The sequence below is a fragment of the Xenopus laevis genome, chromosome 9_10S, assembly GCF_017654675.1.
Source record: "Xenopus laevis strain J_2021 chromosome 9_10S, Xenopus_laevis_v10.1, whole genome shotgun sequence".
In the NCBI taxonomy this organism is placed as follows: domain Eukaryota; kingdom Metazoa; phylum Chordata; class Amphibia; order Anura; family Pipidae; genus Xenopus; species Xenopus laevis.
The window spans coordinates 96219623-96242979 of record NC_054388.1 but is presented as its reverse complement, the minus strand read 5'-3'; the positions used below and the strand labels follow the sequence as shown (position 1 = coordinate 96242979).

At 40.4% G+C, this 23357-nt stretch overlaps 1 protein-coding gene across 1 annotated transcript in view; it reads right to left on the bottom strand.

The window, feature by feature from the left end:
* Positions 1-1105: 1105 nt before the first annotated feature.
* Positions 1106-23357, bottom strand: part of baiap2l1.S (BAI1 associated protein 2 like 1 S homeolog) — a 77041-nt gene continuing 54789 nt past the window's right edge. Inside the window, 11 exon segments of the mRNA NM_001090083.1 lie at positions 1106-3152; positions 5823-5860; positions 7966-8146; positions 9738-9809; positions 12636-12843; positions 14626-14770; positions 16190-16357; positions 18777-18929; positions 19499-19636; positions 20624-20695; positions 21981-22042. Coding sequence (NP_001083552.1) covers positions 3077-3152; positions 5823-5860; positions 7966-8146; positions 9738-9809; positions 12636-12843; positions 14626-14770; positions 16190-16357; positions 18777-18929; positions 19499-19636; positions 20624-20695; positions 21981-22042 — 1313 coding nt within the window. The 3' untranslated portion in view covers positions 1106-3076.

Genomic DNA, 23357 nt, shown 5'->3' with positions numbered 1-23357 from the left:
AAGAGAATGGGGGAATGTGGGGAGAGCAGTGACATCTAGTAAGTGCTGAATGGAAAGTGAAAGTAATTGTCTGCTCCGCCTCTATGCCTAAGGCATAGAGGAGGGGCAGGCAATATTTGATTGACAGCTGAGATTTTTAAATGAGTTTACAACAGCAATGAATGCTGGGTTTAATTTGAAAAGGACATTTATTATACAGTTTTTAATGTCTGGGTGACAGGTCCACTTTAAGGTTTTGGATACGGTTCAGCTAGGCCCTTGGATTTCGCCGAATCCTGGATTCAGTGCATCGCGAGAAGCTTTAGAAAAAAAAGTTTTCTAGCACTGGGCAACCAAATGGCACAATTAGCCTAATTACTATGTAGAATTCCAATTGTAAAATTCCAATTTGTTGACAGGAGAAAACGATGGGGATCACCGCATAAATAATACTCTACATTCAGCGATCCAGCTTAATTCTGGGGAAATGTATTCTGTATTACACGGTACAGTATTTTCAGCTACATTTTTTTATTGCCCTTAATTGCACCTCTTTTCTTCTAATCTCAGCTCCTCTGCATTGATCTACTGGTGAATAACACATTAATAATGCACACCTCCCACACCCTTTCCCATCGTAGTTTCTATTCTATAGCATAGATGGAGAAAAATGAAGAAGCTTAGCCTTCTCCAAAAGAGGTTCATTTATATATATATATATAAATACAAAACCTAATAAGTTGCCCAATAACAAAGTCAGACTTACAGGTCTAGAATTGCAAATTTGAGCTCGCAAAACTTAAAATACTGGCATTCAATTTAAATTAGAGGCTGGGATAAAATTAAACTAAGCTCTCTATGAACTCAGGGAGGGTGTATTACATCATGTCCTGTAACCTTGTTCACGTTAACTTTGCTTAGATGTTTAAATATAGAAACCTGGATCACCGAAAACACTTTTTCCAGTGAATGTGAATATCTAGGTAATGAAAATCCATTAATAGGGAAGTTGGGTCCTTTTCTCTTCATTAAAATGGAAAGGAGGGATCTCTGTAGCATCGCCCATTTAACCAGTCAAGCTATTTCCACTTGCATCTCTTACAAAAGAAAAAAAATTAAAACAACATTTTTTACGAGAATATTTATTTTTTTTCCGAAAGATTTTGGAACTTCCCGATTGAAACCAATGAAATATATAGAATCTTTTTAACATCACATATTTATATATGATTTTATATAAAGGCATTTAGTAACGTATCAAATAACAAAGAGGCTGCAGGCTGTCGGCGGCACGCGGAAACCATTAAACGATGGGGATATTAATCAATGTAGGTGCCGCAGTTAAGAAAATGTTTAAAATAACATTTCCCCCCAATAACTACATTTGTTTAAAATGAACACAAGGCTGGAATTTAGCGTGAATCTGCGTCTCCCAGATATCAGGCAATGGGCCGCCATGACACTTCCTATGAAGCAGGAAGACAAAACTAGGCCGCACCTTGAAGTCTGGTGAACCATGAAAGGGTGGCAGGGCCACGTGGCAATGAAGTGCACTGTTTCTTGACTGCAGGGAAAGTCTACAAAACGTGGCCATTGTCTAAAGTAAAACAGGAGGGGCCAACATGGCCGGCTTCATCTCACACTTTAAAGAAAAAAAGCTCTGCCTTCTGGATAGAGTCACAGACTCAGGGTTTGATTTATGCAACAAATGAAACGCGAAACAACATACAGTAGACGAATGTAGACTTAGATTCTAAGCAGGCATTATCCTCTTTATTTTACTTTAAAGGAGAAGGAAAGCTATGGAGGCATTTTATTGCCAATAGATTAGCTGCAATAGTGCAAGCTAGAATGCTATATTTATTCTGTAGAATGTTTAACCATAAGTAAACAGCGCTAGAAGATCTCTGTTTGTTTAGGATAGCAGCTGCAGTATTAGCTTGATGTGACATCACTTCCTGCCTGAGTCTCTCCCTGCTCACTTTTAGCTCTAGGCTCAGATTACAGCAGAGAAGGGAGGGGAAGAGGAGCAAACTGAGCATGCTCACGCCCGGGGCAAGGAGGTTTAGGCTGAAAACAGGAAGTCTGATACAGAAGCCCATGAGTACACAATAGAAGGAAAGAAATGTGTTTTTTTTGAGAGAGGACTCAGAGCAGCACTACTTTGAGGGTTTACTGGTGTATTTATATAGACCTTTCTGATAAAGCTTACTTAATTTTAACCTTTCCTTCTCCTTTAAGGGTGTGGCTTACTATCAGAACCGAACACCCCTTCCTCTTCCTTTGCATTTACAGTATGCTGGGGTGTCGGAGCTGCCATATTGTCTGATCCGCTGAAACATCTATTACAATAGAAATCCCTAATAACACAAAAGTGTTAACTATAGTTAACTATATGGAGGTGCGAAGAGCACAAAACAGGTGCAAAGTGCCATCACTTTTTCCCCTCTGCATCTTAATGCCCATAGATGCGGCCCTTGGAATGCAAGCCTTTCTCCAGGAATCAATATTATATTTGGGAATCAGCCTGGCGACCCACAAATTGGTTTAGAATCGATTTACCCAATTTCAAATACTGCTCTTAAATGCTACTGTGGAAACCCATAAATAATATGGAGGCCCCCATTCATACACATGGACTGCTGCTCAGAACATACAAAATACATTACTGCAATCTGAAGACAATAACCAATTTATAACCAGTCAACTGTTTCCCCTTTAAGCTGCAACTGGTCTTTATTAGCAGATCATTACTATGGAAACACTTGTCTATAGACATACCAACCCCTTTAAATGGGAACCCCTTTAAACTATTCCAACCCAATACAGTTATGGAACGGTTAAAGAATGTACAGCGACTGTCACAGACCCACACGTACTCACTCCATGGACAACAGCGGAATTGTTGGGTTTGGCCACAGATTTCCACTAATCGTGGCATTGAGGCCCAGTGCATAGTCTTGACAGTCCAGTTGTTCCTTGGGTTGAAGAACACAGCGGAAATGACAGTACTCAGCTCATCAAGCATAAAGAAATGATATACAGTATATATATATATTTATAAAAAAATAAGGTTAATTAAATTAATGGGTCCGGCTCATCGGATGATTGGCGCAGATCGGTCATTTGTTACGGTTGGTCGGAGCTTGATGGTGGAAAATGGGTTTTCTCCACTGGAACAGAACAGAGAAGCAACATTAAGGATTAAGTCAGGTAGAATCACAGGGGGGTATGTACAGTTAAAGGGGCCTCTAAAACGAATCATTGCAAGGCCACGTATATATATATATATATATTTCTGTGGCACCTTACTTCACACTACTAATGTGCAGTAAATATAAAGTTGAATTTTTGTAAAAATTCAGAGAGGTGTTATCTTGGAAATGGGAAATTATTATTTCTAATAATGAGACATCAGTCCTTATGGCATGTTGGCTTCTTTTAAAGGGTTTATAACATAACAGGAGGACTGTGAGAGATAACAAAAAAGGGTGTAGTTAGCCAGCCTGAGTTACAGTCACCATGGAATGGCCAATTTATCTTTCCGTGCTCTTTTACAGACCTCACCCCTTGGCCATGTCCCCTGCTACTTTGCAGAATTGATTATTTAACATAATTGTAGGGCTCTGGGAGGTGCTTGTGACCAGCCTAAAGGTGGCCATAGACGCACAGATAATATCGAACAAAACTAATATTCGTACGATATTCAGTGCGTGTATGGTGGGAAAAGAGCCGACTGATATCGGCAGAAAACTTGGATATCAGTCGGCTCGACGATCGGGCTGGATGGAAAATTTTGATTGGGCGCCTTTGAAGGGACCCAAATATCAGCCATTGTTAGTGCTGAATCATCAGATACAGGTAGAATTCTATTGTTTCTATCTGTATATCTGACGATTCAGCTCTACACGTCTGTATTGAAACGAATGATCTTTCATGGAAAGATCTTTTCCAAGAAAGATCATAATTGTTACCTCTATGGCCACCTTTAGAGACAGAACCAGTAATACCACTGTAAAAGCTGGGGGTTAATGCAAAAAAAAAAAAAAAAATCACTGTAAAGAGGAACTGACTACAAAAGGTGAAGGCTTTACACATATGGTAGTGAATGCAGTGGCCCTATGAGTAGAAAGTAGATAATTCCTAAGCCCCATGATCTAGGCAACGTCTACTGTTGCCACCAATATTGTGCTTAGCAGCCTACTATATTATAATATAAGCTAGGGCTGCTCATGTTTACGTCCCTGTGCTCCAGTGAATGAGTGAGAAGAGAATGTACGGAAGCTTTGTTTTTAGATACAAACAATGAACAGTGAGAGCAGGAACCTGGACTTCCTTCTTTGGGATTCTGTCATGATTTTAATGCTGTCGTTTTTTATTTCTAAATTACATTGTTTACACTGCAAATAATTCACTCTACAACATTCTCCAATGTTTTTATGGACTGCCGGGCCTGAGAGGGTCTCAGCTAGAGGCATATGCACTGTATATATTAAAGGGATCCTGTCATCAGAAAACAGTTTTTTTCAAGTTAATAGTGCTACTCCAGCAGAATTCTGCACTGAAATCCATTTCTCAAAAGAGCAAACAGATCTTTTTATATTCAATTTTGAAATCTGACATGGGGCTAGACATTTTGTCAATTTCCCAGCTGCCCCCAGTCATGTGACATGTGCCTGCACTTTAGGAGAGAAATGCTTTCTGGCAGGCTGCTGTTTTTCCTTCTCAATGTAACTGAATGTGTCTCAGTGGGACATGGGTTTTTACTATTGAGTGTTGTTCTTAGATCTATCAGGAAGCTGTTATCTTGTGTTAGGGAGCTGTTATCTGGTTACCTTCCCATTGTTCTTTTGTTTGGCTGCTGGGGGGGGGAAGGGAGGGGGTGATATCACTCCAATTTGCAGTACAGCAGTAAAGAGTGATTGAAGTTTATCAGAGCACAAGTCACATGACTTGGGGCAGCTGGGAAATTGACAATATGTCTAGCCCCATGTCAGATTTCAAAATTGAATATAAAAAAATCTGTTTGCTCTTTTGAGAAATGAATTTCAGTGCAGAATTCTGCTGGAGCAGCACTATTAACTGATTCATTTTGGAAAAAAACTTTTTTTTCCCCATGACAGTATCCCTTTAAATATAAATAATATTTTTCTTAAATGCATTAGATACTCCTCCATTCTCTCTGCTGTAGCTTTGAATATATAGGGAGGTTATTATAAGGCAACATGGAAGCACTGCCAAATACAGTAATATATTAACGTTGACTATTTTGACTACAGAATATCTCTTACTTTATATATTTGCATTTGGCAAGTGGAAGCAGCCATTTAATGTGAAATCTTCCAAATAGGGCCACAGTGAAAGAAGAGGGGGCCACAAAAGGGGAAAGTACATATGCCACATTAACATGCCTAGGGGGTATTGTATCTGCCTGTACTTACACTGCCTAATCCCTAGATGGCAGCAAAGTGCTATAATAAATGAAATGCCAAATAAATTAAATTTCTCTGCTTCCGTGTTTCCTTTTAGAAGGGACGTTTATAAAGTATTAAAAAGTTTCTAGTAAAAGGAACTAGGGCTAAGAAACAAAATCAATTTCATCTTATTAATGTTATGTCATAGTTTGGACAGTACGATTATTATTATTATTATTCTTAAGCCCAGGAGATGAGGAGCATGAGCAGTGGCCTAACAAGATCCAAGATGGGGGAGCTGCTGGGGACAACTTTGAAGGCCTGGATCATTACTGTTATTGGGCTGCCGTTTAATTCTCCTCTAAGTCAAATGTGCATCTTAAAGAAGATATACATCACGGATAGCAAAGCAAAAGAGTTAGTATTTACCTTAGAAATGGATGGTTAGTGATGCCATTTGCAGTTGACTGTTGGGGAAAAAAAAAAACAGAAGTGAGAGAAGCCATTACAAGAGCTTTGAAAGCAACCAGTTTTATTATGATCAAAGTCAATAAACATTCAGTTCCCAGAAACATTACTTTCCGTTCCTTGTTGACTGAGCAATATGCTATTTTTACAAGTAGTCAAAGTATGAGTTTCCTGTGTAAATACAATCACTGAAGCCCACGGGGTATTGCAGTTACGCTGCTTGATCCCAAGATGGCAGCAGAGTGCTAGCTCTCTAGAGCAGTACTGTGAATCTTCTTAAATGGTTTTCTGGCCATAATGATTGCCTAGTCATAACGACCAAGCACTTGTTGGTTTAACCTTCATGTAAAATAAACTTTTTTTTTTTAAAACATAGATCTACTATTTTGGGGGGGGGGGTTAAAGGTACAGTAGCACTAAAAAATGTAAGTGCTTAAAAGTAATGAAAATATAATGTACGGTTTCCCTGCACTGGTAAAACTGCTGTGTTTCCTTCAGAAACTCTACTATATCTTATATAAACAAGCTGCTGTGTTCCATGGGGGCAGCCATTCAAGGATCAGGTTACATAGCAGATAACAGATGCATTCCACAGAATACAACTATCTTCTATTACAGAGCTAATCTGTTATCTGCTAAGTATCCTGTGCCTTTTCTCCTTTTTCAGCCTTAGGGTTCAAGCACACGGGCAGAATCGGAGAGATTTAGTCGCCTGGCGACTAATCGCCTCTTCTTCGGGGCGACAATCTTCCCAAGCTGCCTTCCGCCTGCACTCGAGAGCTTCGATTTCCGAGGTCGCCCAAAGTTGCCTCACAAGGAAACTTCGGGAGACTTCAGAAATCGAAGGACCGCGAGTGCAATGGCGCTGGCGTTCTGTCATTATAGCAGGTCGGCAGGCAGGGTCAAGAAAGTTCGGGGAGATTGTTGCCCCACAGAAGAAGCCAGGCGACTAAATCTCCCCGAATCTTCCCGTGTGCTTGAACCCCGAAAGCCCCCATACATGGGCGATAAAAGCTGCCGAAAGACTGAGTTGGCAGCCTATTGGCCGTGTGTGGGGCCATCCTATGGGATAGATCTCGATCGGGCAGGTTAAAAAATCCCGTCGTATTGGATCCATTATGATCCGATCATTAAGCCCTAGGGCCCACAATCGGATCAGCCCAATATCGCCCACTTCAGTGTGGGCATATCTGGAAGAGATCCGCTCATCTGGCGATGTTACCATACAAGCGGATCTCTACGTCTATGGCCACCTTTAATGGCTGCCCCCATGGCTACACAGCAGCCTATCTATATCAACTATAGTAGTGTATCTAAAGCAATTGCATAACTTTTACTAATCCATGGCAACAGTCTATTATATTTTAATTACATTAAAATGCTTTTATGCCTGCTCTTATTTGGTCTTATTGCGAATTCTCATCAGCAAACCTACAGAGACTGCCAGTGACAGCTGATGGCTGCTTGCAGGAAATGGGAGGTTATCTCTGGGCATGAACATTAGGGGGTTGCACTCAATCTGGCGCCCCCATCATCTACAAATAAAGTCATTAAACTAGCTTTCAAGGGGAAGAAATGTAAAGGCAAAACCGGTGCATGCTGAAGTCATTAGAAGTTACAGATGCGGTTTCCACCCCTTGTTCAACATGAGAGCGATACATTGAATATATTTGCCTTAAAGACAAATCAATGGTTTTTGTTATTTCTTGAGCTAACAAGAGAAACTGAAGCTCCTCTATTCTTGGTTCTTGCTAGTTAAATAACTAGATTCTCAGCACGAAGATAAGCCCCTCTGCATAATGGAGTCCTCCATAAGAGCAGCATAAGGAAATGAGCGATTGGAAAACTTGGCCATAGGACAAAGCAATGATTCAGAGCAGTTTTTATGGGGGAAAATACTATGAATACAATTCAATTTCCTTGTGCCACAAAATCCGATAATACAGAGGCAAAGCTGCTGAGGTCAGAGGAGATGTAACTAGCTGCCTTGTTTCCCTAACTAAAGTGCTATGATATATATAACATATATTTGTAGCTATCTGGAAAACAAGTTAAACAACAGTAAAACAGTCAGTAGCTTTGTTATGTACACAACTGTACTCACAGGAGGAGGATCTTTGGCAATGAGTGGGCTGAAAGTGTATCCCCGGTTGCTATTGTTGCTGCTGCTACTGCGTTTCCCAGACATTGGTTCCAAATAATCCGGTTCTGGGAGGACAACTCCGCTTTTTTCAACTAAGTTGGCTGTGCTGAGACTCCGGACTGGAGCAGGACTTGGGGACACGCTGCAGTGAACAAGCAGATTCAGCCAAGGTTAGTGTGAAATGAATATGGTCAGGAATGGAGAAAGGACTATATGGTAGTGTATATTGCAGAAGACAAAGTAGGAGATACAGTTATCTGTTGCTATTTGCATCTATGCTGGGCAAAAGTGCCATTAGCAATAGTGATGGGCGAATTTGTCCCATTTCGCTTCGCCATGAATTTCGCAAATTTCCCACGAAACTGGCGAAAATTCCCGATACAGTGATTTTGACGCCGGTGTTGAAAAAACATTGACGCTGGCACTGAAACCGAAATAAATATCGAAGACCAATTGAAACCCTAATCACGCACTAGGCCAGGGAGTCGGAGGTCTGGAGGGGGCCCCCTGGGACTGGCAGGAGGGCCCTTCCTTTGCAGCCCTGGTGGGCCCCCAAGGCTCCAATCCGGCCCTTTCCACACCCTGCTTTGCTTCCTGCTGTGACTAGGGTTGCCACTTTTTCTAAAATTTACCGGCCGGTGGGGTGGTGGGGGGGGGGGAACAAAAAGGTGCGGGCCTTGATGCAAAAGGGGGCAGAGCAACATGCGCGATCGCCAAAAGCCTGAAAAAAAAGTAAGTGCTGAGAGAATTGGGGGCGGGCCAAGGGCTATTTCTTAAGGGTATTACAAATTACCGGCAACTACATTGCCGGTAAATTTGTAATACCAGCCCCGGCAGGTGTTTTACCGGCTAGGCCGGTAAAATACCGGCCAGGTGGCAACCCTAGCTGTGACCTGTTGGTCTCGGCAAAAACAATGTGCGTGCGACTGGGGGGGAGTTGCCATACTCACCCTAGGGCAGAAGCCCCGGTGGACCCTGGGCCCCCCAGTCCATAAGATAGCACCATTGCATACCTCCCAACATTTTGAAAATAGCAAAAGGGACAAAAAGATTTGCCGCATGGAGCGTGGTGAAATTTTTACCACGCCCATTTTGTGGCCACACCCCCCAATTACCGTGTCCATTTTACAAAATGTGGCAGGGTATGAAAGTTTGAACACATTTCTGTGGTTTTTATGTGTTATAACAGTTTTGCTAATGTAGGTGAATTACCCTTTAAACTGTGAGTCAAAGTTCTCCCAAGAGGCCTGCTTATCTTAGATTGTTACAAAAGTATCTATTCTGGGCCTATATCTATTGGCCAAAACCAATTAAGTTAAAAACTATGTATCTTTTTCTGGCTGTTCAGTGCAGGAGATCAGAAAGTTGGGACATTTCAGTAACACCAATCCTGGACCGCAGGCTGAGCTGTCAACATCGGGACTGTCCTGTGAAAAACGGGACAGTCGGGAGGTATGCCATTGTTGTGCGCAGCCAAGCAAGCAGCCAAACATAAAGCCTCAAGCCATGAGTAATGTAACTGAGATGTTAACAACACACTCCCAAAACTTCCACATGTTCACATTCACTTTCCTGTGGCTAGGGCTTGCCCTGTGGTTGTTCTCGCTATTCATACACATGCCGGATCACATGATAAGCTGCTTGTATTGGCTGGTTACCATAATCCTGCCTTTTCCTAGCCAACCAGCCGACACATTATTCAGTTTTATGAGAGGCCTGTTGTATTATATTACCTTGGCACTTTCAATGGCTCTCTGCCGTTTTCTTCCAGCGGCCTTGTATAGGATGATGGGAACCAACCTTTACTGCAATTGGTACAAAAGATATTGATTAATAACTTTGCTAGAGGTTTTACTATGTTACTAATTGATAACCTCATTATAATTATATGGCATATTTACCTTGAGTAAATCATAAGCATATACAATTATACAATGGCATATTTTTTGAAAAACAGTGATTTTTTCTCTTCCTTAGGGTAATGCCCAACAGGGAAATTTGTTGCCCGTGATAAGTGCGGGTGACAAATCTCCCAAAAATGTTTCTCCACTGGCAATAATTGCAATCGCCGGTGGTAAAACATTATGCGTTGCTTCGTTCTTCCCAAGTCATACGTAGTTACCTCACGAGGAAACTTCGGGCGACATCAGGACGCGTAGGTTTTTACAATCAGCCATTTCCATTATTGCCGATGGAGAAGCATTTTCGGGAGGTTAGTCGGCCTTTATCCTTATCTTAAAAAGCTCAAGAAGTCTGTGGTTTTTAAGATAAGAAAAAACATGTTCCTGGTCAATTTCTGCAGCCCATAATATGGGGCAGACAAACAGTGGATATTGCCCAACTTGGACACCAATGTGATGGGCTCAATCAGGCTGATTTAATTTGGTCTGGCCAACAATCAGACCACAAAAGGGGCCTATGCCAACCCATTGTATCACTGGCCTGATCCTGTCTTTCCCAGCAAGATTTTTCAACCTGCCTGATACCTGTCCAATCCTCGCCCAGCTTTTGATCAGCAGGTCATCAATTTGCCATCATTCATGAGCCAATAAGCTACGGATTTGGTCTTGGAGGCTAATATTAGCCTGCATATGGCCAGCTTAACTCACTGGGCTTTCCATTGCAGTTAGTAAAAAACCAACAATAGAAAAGTAGCGATGGTGAAGTGCACAGAGTGCCACAGCTCCAAGGGCTTTAAGGACTATGGTGATATAAATAATGGGTTTCATACAGATGATCCAGGTCACTGAGGGAATGTTCGGTTAAATGATAACTAGAATACTAATAACATCAGGACTACTGTTTGAAAGAAAAAACTACTCCCCAACAAGGTCTCAAGACCTGATTATAGTTTGAAACGAAGGTCTATTCAAAGACAAGCAAAAACAGAAAAGAGTGCCAGCCTGGGGTAAACGTTTAGTAATTAAAGTCATCAGATTTGCACCACCCCCAGAGTCAGGACCATGGTAGCTTTTTTTTTTTCATTTTCCCATGCCAGATACAGAAATATATGCATCAGTTATATAACATATAACAGTTGTAGTTGCTAGGGTATCTAGCTTTACTAACAGAGATGAAACCCAGTTTGTAAGGCCTAATTGGACTTTGTTTATTAGAGCGTACACACTGCTCCATGCCAACAAATGAGGAATAAAGTGCACAGAGCTTGCACAATGGCTCACTGATCACCAGTCATTATGCTATCTAGCAGTTCTCTCTCTCTCCTTCTGTTCTAACACCCAGTGGGAAAGTCCAAGTCACAAAAGGAAAACAAGCCAAATCCCCGTGGCCTGATAATATGTATATCTAATGTTTTTTTTACAATTATAAAATAATTGTTTTATAACAAGTGGCTTCTTTCCAAGTGAAACTGTCAGCACAGCTGGGCGTCACCCAACTAAAACTCACCTTTCAGCAACAGTTTAAATACAACGTGTGCCAGGCAAACTCCGTGAAACCAAACTGCTTTGTGGATCTTACAGTCTTAGCCCTTATCTGTGATTGTAAGCTCTTGTGTAAGTAACCTGCTGCTACTTTTGTAATAGTAGATTATATGTGTTGCAAACTGCAAAGACCTTGCTGCTTTAAACAACATATGTTTTGCCAGAAGTATCCAGACACAGGTCTCATTCCCAAACAAAGAGGATGATGTTATGCATGAAGTTAGTCTTCACTTTGCTTATTCTTCTGGGTAGACTTCTGTTAGATGTAGGGTTGCCACCTGGCCGGTAAAAATGATGGTTGATCCCAATGTTATTAATAGGGAAAAAAAAAAAATATATAGGAAGGCCGGTATCTAGTTAGATGTTGAAATACTGTTGGTGGGATTCATTTCCATCCAGACACATAAATATTAGAGAGTTTAAGCACTGACCAGGTTCACAGCTGTTGTTCCAATTTATAACAGGTATTTGCACAGGTCTGTCAATTTTCGACTCTCATCTCAGCAAATCCATTCAGTATGGACCTTGCTTTGGGGCATTTTTGTGCTGAAAGATAGAGCCCTCCCCAAACTTTTGCCACAAATCTGGAAGTATGGAATTTCACTGCTCATTGCCCAAACCATGAAAAGTAGCCCCTGAGCATTATTCCTCCTGTAAAAGTTTACAGTTTGTCATCCACATAGGCAGGTAGAGTTCTCCTGGCATCTGCCACACCCAGATGGTGATTCATTGCTCCAGTTAATGTGTTTCCACAGCTCCATAGTTGGCTCCATCTCCAACCAATGCTTAGCATGGCTCATATTGATATAATGCTCAAGTGTGGCTGCTCATCCATAAAAAAACAATCCAGACAAATAATCCATGAGCTAGCACTGCTTTTAGGCAGAATGGAACACAGCAACGGTTGTTCCAGTTGAAGGTGTTCAAGTTTAGAACAGGTGTCCGGATACTTTCAGCCATATTGTGTAGATAATAAGCTGCTATTCTGTATGTATGTATGTATTTTCTTACCTACCACCCCTACTGAATATTAATTCCAGACTTCAGCAATATCAGCATTTTTAAAGAAAATTCTGCACAAAGACTGAACAGAATTTTCTAAACCGATTTACAGAAACGAATGTGGGCAGTAGGTTACCCACTTACTCCTATGGTGAACTAAAAAAAAATGATCTGCATGTTGCTTACACTTTGGTTGTATCATGCTCTCCGTACAGCCAGCCATCCTTTTCCTCTGGGATAAGAAGTGTGATGATGTCGCCCTGAGAAAAGCTCATCTGTGTGCTGCCGTTTCCGCTGTGTGGGAAGATGGTTTTGACTTTTCGTTTTTTCATTTGATTCAAACCTGTTGCTACGGACATGGAGCGAGGTAAAGTGCCTTCTTCTTGACTCTCTCCTGCAACAGAGCAACAAAGTTATATGATCGTGTCTGAGGAGCAACATTCATTTATTAACCATACATGGAATAATGTTCTAAAACATAATAATAATATTATTATTTATACTCATTCACATTGAGCAGGGGACCTTGGGGGAGGCAATGTTATTTGTGGCTCTGCCTTAAAGTATTAAACATCCCAATAATCTGGGTTCTGTCTAGCCAGTAGCATTGGAATAAGGATTAAAAACAAGAGTGGATTATGGCTGTCAACTAGTTCACAAATGGAGAATGGCAATTGAATGTGAAGCAAAAGAAGAGACAAGGGGACAGAAACAGTAATGTGTTTTAGCCTTACAGGTAAGTACTGTTACACAAGTAAGAACTGTAATGTTTACCATCCTGGGATGGTCCCTTCACAACTCAGGGAAGAACTCTGCTGGCTTTCCATCAAATGATCTCCTTGTAAACACTACCTCCTGTAAATCCTATAAGCAAACAATGACTCTGCAAACCCTATGCACAAAAATAGCTGGCCCACAATTGTATTTTAGGAGTAAAACGTAAAATATGGAGAGATTTGCATGGTGGCATATAAAAAGGAAAAAAAAAGAAATACGATTATATTTATATTTATATGTAAATGGTGCCCAATTAAAAAAATTAATATACCATGAACCCATTTGCTCCAGCCATGGATCATTATGGCATCCATTAGGGCAACCAATCTGCCTCCAAACCAACTGATAAGGAAAAAGAAAATGGCAGTCTAGAGGTGCCTCTATATGGAGCATATGGCTCTGTGCTTGGAGGGAGACATCAGGCCTAAACTGAGGGCTGCTGTAAGATGCCATAGACAGTCATTATTTATTGGGCTGGTGGGGACTGTTTGCTCCTCTGTGTACTTGAAATCCCAAGGCTTATTTTGAATCCCAATCTAGACCTTGGAGACAGTAGACCACTCTGACATTAGAGCACAGAAAGAGGGACAGAGATAAGTAAAGGAATATGGAAGAAAATGATACATTAATCAACAAATATATATTATATATTATAAGCACTTTACATCATACAGATACACAACAACTGAAGTTTAATAGGTATGAGTGAAAACAATGATGATAAAAGGGAGAAAAAAGAAAAGAAAATGGTTTCCCCCACCAGAGGTTAGCGATAATCGAGTACTCACTCTGATTGGGAGTAACAATACTATTTTGACCCAAAAAATGCTCATAGTACTATTCCGCCCTAATCTGGCTATTTAGCAAAGGAGGGAATACAGGGTTATGGAAGATAGCTCATAGTACAAGTTGATCCAGGGACTGGTCTGATTACCATTTTGGAGTCAGGAAGGAATTTTTCCCCCTCTGAGGCAAATTGGAGAGGCTTCAGATGGGGGTTTTGCCTTCCTCTGGATCAACTGGCAGTTAGGCAGGTTAAAATAGAGTTAAAAGGTTGAACTTGATGGACGTGTGTCTTTTTTCAACCTAACTTACTGTGTAACTGGAGGGAGCTTCTGGTGTTGGCGGCCATGTTTGGTGACATGCAAGCAAATAATGAATACCGGGTCTCATATGTTGATCATTACGTGCAGGCTTATGCATAAATGAACAAAAGTTGCTTAGAGTTTCAACATAGCCACCCGCATAAGTAGCTCCTTCCCGTTGTGAGGGCCATAGCATTATACAATCATTTTTTAGTAAAATAGTATTGTTTGCACCTCCAGTGGGTGAAATTATTTTCCTATGAGAGAAGCCCCTTCATATGGAAGAAAGTAAAACGTGAAACAAAGGTTAGTACCTTGTGATGTCCTTGGATTGTCAAATGTTAGTTTTTGGACAACTGGTGGTTTGTTAAACATGTCAACCAGGGGACTCGTCTGCGCTTTCGTCTGGGGTGCTGGAGGCATCCTTAGTGTGTTCCTATACAGGGTATCTCCAGCCATCTAAATGGAGAACATAAATTTTGTTCTGGATTCATATTCTCATATTCTCAAGTTAAAAAACGAAACCTACCCTAATGCACTCTCCTCAAAAGTGAGGTTTAACCTTCCCACAGAAATATGGCCGCCCCTATTTACATAAATATAGAAAGTGCAATTGGCCTACACCTGGGAAATCAACTTTTTCAAGTCTGTTCAAGAAAAATAACATCTGTAATTTCCATATTAAAAATATGAAATGCATATGAAACTAAAAAAAACGATGAAACAATTATGTTGCCAGATTAATATATGTATAATGCTGGCTAGTTAAACCTCTGGATAATTTAATGAAAGTTTGCACCTGGTCTAACAAAATGACTAGTACAGTATAAATCCTACTTTGCTTGTTTTGAATTGCTATGGATTGCTGAAACTGGTACTTAAGTTGTAATTTTTTTTAATTACATTAAAGGAACAGTTCAGTGTAAAAATAAAAACTGGGTAAATAGATAGTGTGTTAGCCAAAAATATATGGTAGAAAGGCTGGAGTGAATGGATGTTTAACATAACAGAACACTACTTCCTGCTTTTCAGCTCTCTAACTCTGAGTTAATCAGAGACTTGAAGGGGGGCCACATGGGACATAACTTTTCAGCGAGTTTACAATTGATCCTCAGCATTCAGCTCAGATTCAAAAGCAACAGTTATGACCCATGTGGCCCTCCCTCAAGTCACTGATTGGTTACTGACTAGTAACCAATCAGTGGAAACAAGAGAGTTGCAAAGCAGGAAGTTCTGTTCTGTTAGACATCCAGTCACTCCAGCCTTTATACATTACATTTTTGGCTAACTAACTATATTAGAAACATTTTTTATTTTGCACAGCCTGTCTATTTACCCAGTTTTTATTTTTATACTCAGTGTCGGACTGGCCCGGCGGGACACCGGGAAAAAACCCGGTGGGCCCCGACCCTCGTGGGCCCCCGCCGGGCCAGGCCCCCTCAACAGATATCTTGTTTTTTGAAATAAAAAAAAAAATCTTCGTCGATGCGCAGTGTGCGCATGCGTGCAGACGCAGCGCCGTGCGCGCGTACACACAGAGGGTGCCACCGTGTGCGCATGCACACTGAAGGGCGCCGCACGGCGCGTTGCAGCAGGGGGACGGGGGCCTGTAGGGGGGCCCTGGACTGGAGTCCCGGTGGGCCCCGGGCCCCCCAGTCCGACCCTGTTTATACTGAACAATTCCTTTAACCCATTCAAGTCTCAGACCATACCAATATAAAAGTACAAATACTGGGAGTTATATTCCATGTCTAGATGGATATATGTCAGTATGCAACAGTACTGGTACTGGTTTACGGGCATAAGTGTGCCCAGCACTCTACAAACACAAAATACCGGTATGGAACAGCAACATACAGTAATATTAATAATCCTTACCAGGGCCTTTTTGTCCATTAATGGGGATGGTTCAGGGGAAGCAGAGATTGGTGTGGACACTGGAGTTTTCAGGTCCTGCATAATATTAACGACTGTGTCTGGAACCTGAGAGATGTCACTACACGTCTCCTGCCACTTGGGCAGCTTGGAGGTGAGTAGATCCACAGCCTGCAATGAACACAAATTATGGCTTTTTTTTAAATTTTTCCTGTCCAAAAATGTAGAGACTCTGTGGGGGATAATTATAAACACTGGGCAAATTTGTATCTGGGCTGTAACACACGGCAATCATTAAGATGGTTGTTTTCAGTGTTCAACCTACAGCTGCCTGAAAAAAAGCTAACCACTTACTGCCCAGGTGCAAATTTGCCCAGTGTTCATAAATTAACCCATCATATTTATATGGGACCAGCAAGTTGCATTTTTATAATAACAGCAACGTTATAACAATTTCACAAAAGACTTACAGAATAAAAATAGGATTGGAGGGCCCTGCTCAGAAGAGCTTACTATCTACAAGAAGGGGTTGGATGGCTTTTTAGCAAGTGAGGGAATACAGGGTTATGTAAGATAGCAGATAGTACAAGTTGATCCAGGGGTCTAGTCCAATTGCCATTTTGGAGTCAGGAAGGAATTTTTCCCCCTCTGAGGCAAATTGGAGAGGCTTCAGATGGGTTATATTTGCCTTCCTCTGGATCAACTGGCAGTTAGGCAGGTTAAAAAAAGTTAGAAGGTGGAACTTGATGGACATGTGTCTTTTTTCAACCTAATTTATTATGTTACAGGATCTCAACAGTCTACTAAGTGTGCTATGGTCCGCTTATCAACAAATACAGGGCACTATTTGTACAAAGTGTCTAATTTGTATTGGTAAAGGGGACACTATTTCAAGACAGCAGCACTCTGGTAATTTGAAAAAATATACTGTTTATATGAGACAGTAAGACTTAAAGATATGGAAGCTCCAGATCCAAAGTAGTTCTGGGGTATTTGTCGCCTGAATTCAGCATCGGAGCAGAAAAGAAAGCATTTTTTCAAGATAATTAATATAAAGCAACAGTAAAATAAGACGTTTATGGCACAGGTATGGGAACGGTTATCCAGAATGCTCAGGACCTGGGGTTTTCTGGATAACAGATCTTTCCGTAATTTGGGTCTTCATGCCTTAAGTCTACTAGAAATTCATTTAAACATTAAATAAACCCAATAGGCTGGTTTTGCTTCCAATAAGGATTAATTATGTCTTAGTTGGGATCAAGTACAAGCTACTGTTTTATTATTACAGAGAAAAACGAAATAATTTTTAAAAATTTGGATTATTTGGATAAAATGGAGTCTATGGGAGACAGCCATTCCGTAATTCGGAGCTTTCTGGATATCAGGTTTCTGGATAAGGGATCCTATACTTGTACTGTCCATTTTCTATAGCCACAAGGTCATTTGTAACTTTTTTGTAATTTTTAAACGACACTGTTTCTAAATGATACTATTTTGCAACTTTTAAATGATTGTTACAAAGTATTCACAATTTAAAATTATATGATATATAGTATCTTTTATGGTTCACTGTATAACTTCACAGTTTTATTTATGAACACTGAAATATGGAGGTGACTGATCATGGCCCCAAATCTTCCTGAGGGTATTTAAACACATGTTGGTAATGTAAAAATGAAAGGCTTGAAAAAGGGAAATAGAGAAGCATTCTTCTCTATGCTTTGTAGATGTCTTGGGGCAGATTTTTCAGTTACAGCCCCACTGCCCATATTTGCCTTAAAGGGATACTGTCATGGGAAAAAACTATTTTTTAAAAATGAATCAGTTAATAGTGCTGCTCCAGCAGAATTCTGAACTGAAATCCATTTCTCAAAAGAGCAAACAGATCTTTTTATATTCAATTTTGAAATCTGATATGGGGCTAGACATTTTGTCAATTTCCCAGCTGCCCCTGGTCATGTGACTTGTGCCTGCACTTTAGGAGAGAAATGCTTTCTGGCAGGCTGCTCAATGTAACTGAATGTGTCTCAGTGAGACATGGGTTTTTACTATTGAGTGTTGTTCTTAGATCTACCAGGCAGCTGTTATCTTGTGCTAGGGAGCTGTTACCTGTTACCTTCCCATTGTTCTTTTGTTTGGCTGCTGGGGGGGGAGGGAGGTGATGTCACTCCAACTCGCAGTACAGTAGTAAAGAGTGATTGAAGTTTATCAGAGCACAAGTCACATGACATGTGGCAGCTGGGAAATTGACAATATGTCTAGCCCCATGTCAGATTTCAAAATTCAATATAAAAAAATCTGTTTGCTCTTTTGAGAAATGGATTTCAGTGCAGAATTCTGCTGGAGCAGCACTATTAATTTTTGAAAAAAAATTTTTTCCCATGACAGTATCCCTTTAAACTTATAGAGCAGACAAATATGTGAGGCCATTTTCCATAATGGCACACATTTCCATAACGGAAGGATTGGTTGAGAACTGAAGTAAAAATTGGCTGGATTTGATTGTTCCCTGTGGCTGTATCATTTTCTCCCACAATGCTCCCCAGGACAAACCGTTATGTTGCAGGACACCCCTTAGATTCAAGCTTACCTGTACGTGGAAATAGTTGATATAATTCGAGAAGGTGCAGTGTTTGTCCACTAAGAAACAGAATCGTCTCTTCTCCTCAAGCAGAGCCTCCCTGCAGCCCTGCGCTATGAATTTATTTATCTCCGACTGTCTGGACGTTATGGTTTCCACGTACTAGAAACAAACCATAAGTATTGCATTAAAGTTCATCATGGAGATGCAATAGTGATGCACTTACTGTATCGTTAACGCTATAAATAAATAAATATATACCGTATATATATATATATATATATATATATATATATATATATATATATATATATATATATATATATATATCATAAATCCTGGGCCAGAACTAGTGGTAGGCAAAAGAGGCACTTGCCTAGGGGTGCAACAGGGTGTGCTTTGCATGTACCTCATCTTCCTGCCTACTAGTGATGTGCGGGCCGAAACCTGTGGGTCGGTGGGTTCGGGCCGACCTTGCTCCTCCATTTGCATGTTGCAGGCTTCCTACTTACGTTTTTATAGGTACACGTCTGTCCGCCCCTTTAGTGACGACCCTGCTGGGGCGGCGCGGGTCTATAAAAGGAAGGGGTTGCCAGGTGCGGATCAGGTGCAGGAAGAGTTTTTCTAGACCGGCACATCACTACTGCCTACCCTTAGTTCATATTAACTGACTATCTCATGTGATCACATGGTGCATATAATTTCAACACAGTGAGGGAAAGCAAACATACCTCGGATTCTTTAATTTCATATTTAGTGACGTTTCTTCCTCCTTGACTTTTTCGCTTGAGTTTCTTTAGATCTGATTGAGATTTCTCCAATGAGTCTACTTTATTTTTGTGCTCTGTCTGGTACCTCTTAAGGGTGGCCTACCACATAAAAGTAACATGTTATTGACTGCATTCATTTTTTTTTTTGTAGCCATCTGTGTGCACGTTATACACAAGACCTCCATCAGGAGGGTACTGCAGTTGGGGGCCCCAAGATGGAAAGACACAATTCTAGGGTGATGAAAAGGCTTGTGGCTGGATCAGGAACAGAGTTTTTGGCATAAATGGGGCATGGGAAAAAGGAGCATGATCATGTGTAGATTATTATTTTAATTTTAGGCAGGGTCCAAAAAGGGGAGTCCCTGCTTAGTAGTATGGGGCCCATGATTATTGATGGCAGCTCTGACTACATCATGTAGAACAGGCCAATAAGTTTATCTAAAACTCCTGCATAAAACAGCAGAGAACCTGTTTTATACTGCGATTATGTTGTTGTTTAATACAGAAGTTATATTTGTTATATTCGTTATATTTGACTATACTCTTAGGCAGTGATCCCCAACCAGTAGCTCGTGAGTAACATGTTGCTCTCAAACCCCTTGGATGTTGCTCCCTGTGGCCTCAAAGCAGGTGCTTATTTTTGAATTTTGGGCTTGGGGCAAGTGTTGGTTGTATAAATACCAGGTGCACTGCCAAACAGAGCATCAATGTAGGTTGACAATCCACGTAGGGGCTACCAAATGGCCAATCACAGCCCTTATTTGGCACCACAAGAACATTTTTTCATGCTGGTGTTGCTCCCCAACTCCTTTTACTTTACTTGCTCACGGCTTCAAAAGGTTGGGGATCCCTGCTCTTAGGTATAGGCTGCGATACCATGCAACATTTCTATTTCTTACCTTATTTTCCGTTGCATCCAACTTCACGCCTGCGTTTTGGCGCAGCGTGTCGGATGCAACATGATCGCATGGAAAACGTTAGTCTAGTTCTACCCTTATATGAAGCCAGTACTGTCGATCTACCAATACAGATACATCGGCCAATGGATCAAAATGAACAGCACATTTGACGAGGCAGTGCACTTACATTCATATACTTTATATCTTGATCAGTCTTTCTCTCCAGCTCTGCAACAATCTCTCTGTGGAATTTTTTAAACTGCAAAGGAGCAAAAAATATTGGCATCATGAGGAATCCACTGGAAATGTTTGCTTTTAAATGACAAGGTTTCTTTTCTACTAACTGTCGATGATTAAACTGGCTATTTTATGCATAAAAAATTAAAAGACAAACTGACACCAGCCTGAAAACGGAATTCTGAGAAGGAATTTCCCATAAAGCCTAATCTAATTTACATTTTACAAAGCTAGGCTGCCTTTCAAAAGGAACTTAGGCCATTCTGTTGTATATGTATAGATCCTTAGCAAGGAAACTGCTTTTTAAGTTTGTTTGGTGTAAATACAGGCTTAATGGGACTCAATATTTCATAAACAAGAGCGGAATAAAGGACATGTTGAGCTTCCTTGTTCTATGAAGCCGTTGCATTTGAAGCACTGAGCAGCCTGGCTATACATTATCCATAGTAAGGGGAATACATAATACGAATGGAGCCACTCAATACAATTGGGGGCAGCTTTACAGTTGGCTATTCCACATAAATAAAAAGCCATAGCAATCATGGACAAAATCAAGGAGGGTTTTGGTTTCATTTTTAAAAGGGGATGTTCACCTTTAAATTAACTTTTGGTATGATGTAGAGAATGCTATTCTGACACAATTCACAATTGGTTTTCATTTTTTTATTATTTGTGGCTTTTGAGTTATTTAGCTTTTTATTCAGCAGCTCTCCAGTTTGCAATTTCATATATATATATATATATATATATATATATATATATATATATATATATATATATATATATATATATATATATATATATAAAAATAATCCTAGCAACCATGATGCACTGATTTGAATAAGAGACTGGAATATGAATAGGAGAGGGTCTGAATAGAAAGATGAGTACCGGTAATTAAAAGTAGCAGCAGCAATATATGTGTAGCCTTTCAGAGAATTTGTTTTTTAAAGGAACAGTAATGTCATAAAATTAAAGTGTTTTAAAGTAATACGAATATAATGTGTTTGCCGTGCACTGGTAAAACTGCTGTGTTTGCTTCAGAAACACTACTATTGTTTAGATAAATAAGCTGCTGTGCAGCAATGGGGGCAGCCAATTAAATGAGAAAAGGCTCAGGTTACACAGCAGATAAGCTCTGTAGAATATAATGGTGTTATCTGTTATCCACTATTTAACCTGTGCCATATAGGCTTTTTTCAATTTCTGCCATTGCTACTCAGCAGCTTGTTTATATGAACTATAGTAGTGTTTCTGAAGCAAACACATCAGTTTTACCCCTACTACTGTTATTGGCAGATACCTACATTTTCTTCTAAGTTGTCATTTAGCCTTTTGTGAACGATGGAAATCTCCAGAAGTACATGGCCTGCAAATGAAAAGGGAAAATGTCAAAAATAGGAAAACAAAACCTGAATGTAAAGAATGTTGTTAAATCAACAGCAACGGAGCCTTCAAACACATTTCTTGTGAAGGTATTAGTCATCTCATGCTATGTAATAGCTATTGGCCCAATACATACGATTTGGCCCAGCACGTTGAGTGGGTGAATCAAGTACAGATCCAGTTGTTTGCAGGTGTATTAACCTTATGTGTAAGGTATTAAAGGAGAACTAAAGTAGTTGTTTGCTTCTGTACCAGCCCAAGGCAACCACAGCCCTTTAGCAGTAAAGATCTGTGTCTCCAAAGATGCCCCAGTAGCTCCCCATCTTCTTTTCTACCGATTCACTGCAAATGCTCTGTACTACTATTACTTACTGAGCTTAGGGACCCACTCACAATATACAGTACACATAGAATAGAAATGTCACAATATAAGGCTGATTGGTAATTAATACAGATAATTACTAAATGGCAGCACAGAAACCAGTGCAATTAGCACCAGCTTATATTACAGACAAACCCAATTTTCTGCTGGATAATTAGTGAGGAGCCCTAAGCTCAGCTTCTCAACAGCTGCTCAGAGCCCACTGAGCATGTGAGTGTCACAGACACTTTCCAAGATGGTGACCCCCCTGTGACAAGTTTGAAGTCCTGGATCATTGCTGCTATTGACAAGCTGAAACTTTAGGCTGGTGTAATAAGTTCAGTATATAAAACATGGAATTTCTAGCCATATTCATGTTAAGGGTTCAGTTCTCCTTTAATCAACACATCAATGCTATCAATTTCCATCTATTCAATTGCTCTCTACTGCAAATGTATCTAGGCTGATTGGCCAAAATGAAAAACCAGACTGACCAATGACCTAATCAGATATATGGGCGGGCCCTGATCATGTAGACGGTGTCATCTTCACTGTTGCTGGGTTCCAATGCCATGGTAACGGCAAAAACCAGTCCAAGTTGTCTGCAACTTTGCATGGCACTTATATGGTCTTATTACCCATAGAAGTATGCCAATATCATGGCATATAAAATGGATACTTTTAGGACATCTGGATTTCAGCATCCATGGTTATGCAATTTTTCCAAAATAAAAATAAAAAACTGCTAAGGAAACAATCAAAACCCACTTAAAACACAGTCCCAAAATCCCCATATCGGTGCCTAACTAAATCATATTGCAATGATATGAAGGTTTGCAAAAAACAGTACTATGGCCCAGCACACTTTTCAGTGAAGAAGTGCTCCAGCTCTAGGTCCAAGGTTAGTGGTTAAAGAAAAACTATAACCCGAAAAAAT